The following is a 6,333-nucleotide window of genomic DNA, read 5'->3' on the forward strand; positions in this document are numbered from 1 at the left end:
CTGCTTGATCACCACAACCTCACAGCCTCACCTACCTGTGCAGCACCCCAGAAAGCTCTGTTGGTTTTCTCTGCTCTTGCAAGAGGTCCCTGATGAAACCAGCAGCTTTAGCAGGGATTTTTGTTACGTGGTCTCAGTGTGTAATTAGCTGCATTTGGTATCCCTTGAAGGACCAACACTTGCTGGATTTGTGGCTGTAATGTAATGGAGCAATGCCACGTGCATGAAAGCAACGTGTAATTCTCTGGGATCAGAAGGTAAAGGAAAGTGATAAAGAAGGAAGAACAGAAGTCTGCACATTTTCTTCTTGGGGAGGTACCAGCAGAACAAGATAAATGGATCTGCCCTCTCTTTACGTAGCAGTTTTTCAGAGACAAGCTCACCGTGTAAATCAGAAGGGAAATGTTAACAGTGAGTGTAGTGCTTGTATGTTTGGCAGCCTCTCTTCTGCTCATGCAGTTCCTGGGAATGCAACGGAAGCGAAGACAGCTTCCTCCTGGACCAGCTCCACTCCCCCTCTTTGGGAATCTGCTGCAGATGAAGTTCCAAATTCACCATGACATCCTTAACCAGGTATGTATGTTCAGGCAGCACATTGGTGGACTCATCAGCTGGCTGAAGAATGAAGGCAAGTTTTTCTTTTTTTCTCAATGCTGGAAAGAGATTTATTCTCAACTGTATGAATGTGCAAATCAGTGGGGACCAGTTAAATGTAGAATCATGGAGTCATAGAACCGTTTGAGTTGGAAGGGATGCTTAAAGTCCAACCTGTCCAGCTCCCTGCAATGAACAGGGACACCCACAGCTCCATCAGGTGATCAGGGCCCCGTCCAGCCTGACCTTGCTGGATTTTAGTATGCCAGTTTTCATTGTGTTGTTGTGACACTCTTGTTCTACAGATGGCCAGCACGTATGGCAAGATTTTCACCTTATGGCTTACGAGCGTACCTGTAGTTGTTCTACAAGGGTACCAGGCAGTGAAGGAGGGGATGACTGCCCATGCTGAAGAGGTTGCTGGGAGGCCATTAAGCAGAGCCTTCAAGTTTTTGACTAATGGAAATGGTAACTATTATCTTCACAGAGCCTTCTGATAAATTCTAACCGTGGTTTTGGAAACAGTGCCTAATGTACGTGGAATATAGGTTAATATTTCCATGAGGTTTTATGAAACGTCTCTGTTTGGGTTCTCTTGTAACAACAATGGCAGAATGCAGCTGTGGCAGGAGTTTCTATATGGGATATAAATGGCAAGACTGGAAGGAAGGAGGAAGGAAAGGGAAAGAGGAATGCTACAGATCTGCTGGCAAAAACTGAGAAAGATTAGCATGACGGGGAAACATCTTTGAAACATGAACAGTTTCAATTCATTCATCCATAAAGCATTAATTCATTATGGTCCTAGGAGTTATGTTCTCTAATGGTCATCTCTGGAAGCAACAGCGGCGCTTTGGGCTCCTAACAATGAGGAAATTAGGAGTAGGGAAACAAAGCCAGGAGTGTCAAATCCAGGAGGAAGCCCGTCACCTGGTTCAGTACCTGCGGAACACCAAAGGTACGTGCCTCTACCCTTTTTTACTACCAATTACTGCCAAACAGGATGCCAAGGCTCTCTGGAAGGGGTATGTTTTCCTTATTACCACTATAAATTCCATTTCCTCTGTCCATCTCGCTGTTTTATTTAATCAGCAGCAATGTTTTGGCTGTCTGAAGTTATTTTTACTCATATATTTTGCTGACAAATTGCAATTTTCCATCTTATAATGTAACAGCATGAAGTGGATTTGGTAAAATGTTATTTGGAGTTCAAGAACCGTGGGGATGTGGCACTGAGGGCACGGTGGGGATGGGTTGGGGTTGGACTTGGTGATCTTGGAGGTCTTTTCCAACCCTAATGACTCAATGGTTGTATTTCTCCAGCTTTCTGCTCAGTGGGAAAAAGCAGAATTGGTGTTAATGGTGAAACTGCTCGCTGTGTTCACAGGAAAACCTGTGGACCCCACTGTGCCTGTTACTCATGCTGTCTCCAATGTAATTTCTGCTCTGATTTTGGGACACCGCTTCTCCATAGAAGACAAAAGATTTCTCCGCTTGGTTGAAGCTGTGGACGATATATCAGCATTTACAAACAGCATCTCATTTTATGTGAGGATAATGATTTTTTATATAATTTTATACACAGATAATGCAAAGGCACCTGGCTGGTTTTGTGACAAAAATGAATGCTGGTGCACCTAGAGGTATTGAAGCACACATTGGAATGTACTTCCAGACGGCCCGTTCCAAACTGATGTTTGGCCCACTGATGGCAGCAGCTCCCACTGTAACGTCTGGTTCAGTGGACAGAACAATTTGCTGTTGTGATTCTGCGTGAAGTTGTGACTCCAGCTGTGAAAGCAGTGGGACAGACAGCCTGAAACCAGGGCAGTTGTACCATTAACCATTTACAGATGGGACCCACAATGCTGAATATGGGCAAGAAGTCATGTTACCAATGTACATGGCTGGAACTTGGCAGGCTTTGCACCTTGCATGATTTTTTACCATCTCTCACTAACTGAAAGCAACCATAACTCAGTTCTTAGCTAATCTGAGGATCAATTTGGTACTTCTGGTTAAAAATAAATGAGAAATTAAAAATCCTTACGTTTTTTTATCCCAAAATAAGGACTAAGAAAACCTTTAATACGTTACCAGGTAGGCAATATCCTTTTGAGGCAGTGATGAAGATACAGTCATTGGAGTCTTTCATTCCCTTCTTCCACTACCTACAGTCCTATATTAGGATTCGAATTTAGTATGCTGATGTCAGTAACACCACAAATCTAAATTACCTCTTTTACAGGTCCACGATCGACTTCCCTGGATTGCAACCTGTTTTCTAACACGGTGTAAGAAGGCTTTGGCCAGTATACGTACTATGAGGGCTCTATTAGAAGAGGAAATTGAAAGCCACAAAGGAAAAACAGATGGAAATCAAGATTTTATTGGTTACTATTTGGATCAGATGGCTAAAGTGAGTGTCTAGCAGCTTCTCTTAGGCTCCACTGACAAATGGGGATTTTAAGTATTCCTTTAATTATTATGGTGTTTAATAGCAGTTAAGGAAATATAAAATCTCTGCCTAGAAAAGCTTATAGTTGGATGAATTAGAGAAAAAAAAAACCCAAAAGCTGAGACTGTGGGATGGGAGGAGGAGGAGGAAGTAGTAATGTGAGTAGGTTTGCAGGTAGATTTCTTGTAAGCACAGTAATAGAGCTGCTATTAAGCTCTGTAGCTCTGTTATTCTCTAGGTTAAGAACACAAACTGTAGAGGGATTTGCAGCAAGAGTGGAAAGCATGAGTGAATGCATAAATTTGTCATGGTTGGCAAACAGCATGAGCACAGAGGCAGGGTAAATTTGCAAATACACTGTGGAATATTAGAAAATGTCTTCGTATTATTCAATAAGGTTTTTTTTTCCTAGCCCTTCAGGTTTTTGTTTCATTTTTTGCCACTTTGGGTAGTATGAGTGAACATTTCTGTGATACAAGAAGGTGCTTTGCTTCTCTTTTTGTATCTTAACTTGCTCTTTGCCTTTCATGTATGCAGTCCAAAGAAGATGTTGGTGCTACATATGACAAGGCCAATTTGACACAGAATGTTTTTGACCTTTTCCTGGCTGGCACAGAAACAACAGCCACCACTTTGCGTTGGGCATTGCTTTACATGGTGGCTTATCCTGATGTTCAAGGTAAGCACACACAGTTTTGCTGCTTCTTAGAAATCACACACATTCAAATAGTAGCAGAGCCAATTAAAGAACAGCAGAGAAGCAAATGTGTAGAGCGTGAATCAGGTGAACTGCATGCATCTGTTTCTTCATACACAGAATCCTTAAGGTTGGGAAACATTACTAGGACCATCTAGGCTGACTGTCACCACCATGCCCACTAACCCATGTCCCTCAGTGCCACAGTTTTCACAAAGAATCCTTTCAGGCTTCATTTCTAGGAGATCTCAGAATTCAGGGTGTGATCCATCTGATCCGCTCTAGGATGAGGTTTTTTGCCCCCTGCCCCTCCACTTACGATTGGTCAGACTTCCTATGAGCACTTGATGGGTCTTTGATTTGTGGCTCCTGCTGTTCCATTTGCTCCTGAGTACTTTCCAGCAAAAGGAGACTGGCGGGAGAAAACAGAGGTAATAAAGAGAAGGGACTTCCCACAGTCATTAACTAATGGCCCTTCAAAAGACCTAAATTTGAGACTGGAGTGCATGTGCTGAATGCTCACAACCAGGTCTGCCAGCTTCTATGAGTTTCCTGATGCACAGAATCAATCTAATTCCAATAATCAAGGCTGTGGTATTAATCAGGCCATTTCAGAGCAGAAATTGCCTTTTCAATTCATTCCTGTATGATTCTGAGTGAAGACTGAACCTTGCCCAGTTTCTAAACCAGTCTCTTTATAAGGGATTATTATTTCATTTAGCTGATCCACGTGGGAAGTTGATTTTTTTTCCTTTTTAATATGTTTTTCACCTTACTGGATATAATCATAACTGTAAAAAAAATCCAGTGGGTATAATTATAACCATAAAAAAAGAGGAGAAAGGGTGACTGTAGGGTTTACATATTATTGTGCATTTAAAGCTGACTGTTTCATTCCAGAGAAAGTCCATCAGGAGCTGGATGCGGTCCTGGGCAGTTCCCGTTTAATTTGCTACACAGACAGAAAAAACTTGCCGTACACAAATGCTGTAATTCATGAAATCCAACGATACAGTAATATTGTCTTAATTGCACTTCCCAGATATACTGTGAAGGACACGGAGCTGCTGGGATTTCCCATTCCAAAGGTACTCAACAAACACGCTGCACGTTTTCTACTTGAAAACCTTGGAAATACGAAATTATTTTCACACTGCAAGATTCTAAATGCAGTGTCTTCATAATCTGAATCTGAAACATTTTCAAGCTTTGTAGCCATAAGTTGCATTAGGGCTGGCTCTTGACGTTCTCCCATCAGTTCCTTTCCTTTGGTTGCATTTTCATCCCTTCTTTATGGATCTGCTCAAAGCAACGACGGCACTGCAGAAATGACAGCGTAACAAAGAGGAAAATTTAGCTGTTACTCATTCTGTTGCTGAAAAGCCAAGAATGCAATAGCAATAGGAAAAGTAAAACCAATGCACTTTAACAGATGAACTCTTTTTTTCAGGACACCATCGTTCTGGTCAATATTGACTCTGTTCTGTCTGATCCTGAAAAATGGGAAACACCTGATCAGTTCAACCCGGGACACTTCCTTGATAAAGATGGAAACTTTGTACACAGAGAAGCATTCTTACCATTCTCAATAGGTAAATGCACTGAGCAGGGACTGACTGATGTGACAGTAACTAAAGATCCACTTGCTCCTCAGTGTGAACTGTGGAGGCACCTACAAAGAGGTATAGAAATACATTCCAATGTCTTTAACAACTCCAGGAGGAGAAAAGCCCAATTGCAACTGGGAAAGATTGAAAGAGAAGGGATGGGAGGCCTTTTTCTTGGAAAAGATCTGGCTTCTCTTGTAGCAGAGACCCAGTTATCACAACAATAGCAGAAAAATTCATAATGCTAATAAGCCCAGAGCTTGAAAGATAGATAGAAGGTTTTGATAGAAATCCTTTGCCTTCTCTCTCTTATCCCAGGGCACCGTGCATGCATGGGGGAACTGCTGGCAAGGCTGGAGCTTTTCATCATCTTCTGCACCCTGATGCAGGCGTTCACCTTCACCCTGCCAGACGGAGTGAAAGAAGTCAACACCAAGTTTGTTTTTTCAACTACAATGAAGCCACCTCCACACCAGCTCTGTGCCATTCCTCGGTAGGAAACAGTGCCATACAGATTCAGTCTGCGTGATTCTGCACGTGGATTCCACTTACTGTGTCTTAAGATTTTTGCCTTCCTTTTGATTTGGTCAATTATTACACTGAAAAATGCTTTTTGGACAGTTGCATCCTGTAAAGTCAGTACTTTGTTCTTGTTATCAACGCTTGGTGTATTTGTCCCAGTGTGTAGTGAATAAAGATACAAAGGGAAGAATCAGAATTGGGTCTTATTTATTAGAACAGCGTCAAGAGAGAAAGAACTTGAATGAGGTCTATAAATTAGAAGCATTGTGGTCAAATAACTGTGTGTTCTTTCTCATAAACCACAGTTGCACTTGTGGTGATGGGTGTAGAGGTCTTTTAGTCTGTCCCCAGATATTGGTGAACGGAGGAGCAGCACTGGTGATGGGGCACAAAGGGACATGGGTTAATGGGCAGCACTGGTGATGGGGCACAAAGGGACATGGGTTAATGGGCAG

The 6,333-nt window shown here is 42.3% G+C and overlaps 1 protein-coding gene across 1 annotated transcript; it reads left to right on the forward strand.

Annotated features, from left to right (window-relative positions):
- Positions 1 to 402: 402 nt before the first annotated feature.
- Positions 403 to 5,853, forward strand: LOC122183912 (cytochrome P450 2J6-like). Its single transcript, XM_042878370.1, has 9 exons — positions 403 to 573; positions 900 to 1,062; positions 1,403 to 1,552; positions 1,982 to 2,142; positions 2,843 to 3,013; positions 3,590 to 3,731; positions 4,650 to 4,837; positions 5,200 to 5,341; positions 5,675 to 5,853. Exons 1-9 carry the CDS (start codon positions 403 to 405, stop codon positions 5,851 to 5,853), a joined length of 1,467 nt encoding a protein of 488 aa, XP_042734304.1.
- The last annotated feature ends 480 nt before the right edge of the window (positions 5,854 to 6,333 follow it).

This window comes from Lagopus leucura, unplaced genomic scaffold (genome assembly GCF_019238085.1).
Source record: "Lagopus leucura isolate 7727_CA_CO unplaced genomic scaffold, USGS_WTPT01 Super-Scaffold_100021, whole genome shotgun sequence".
Taxonomy (NCBI): Eukaryota; Metazoa; Chordata; class Aves; order Galliformes; family Phasianidae; genus Lagopus; species Lagopus leucura.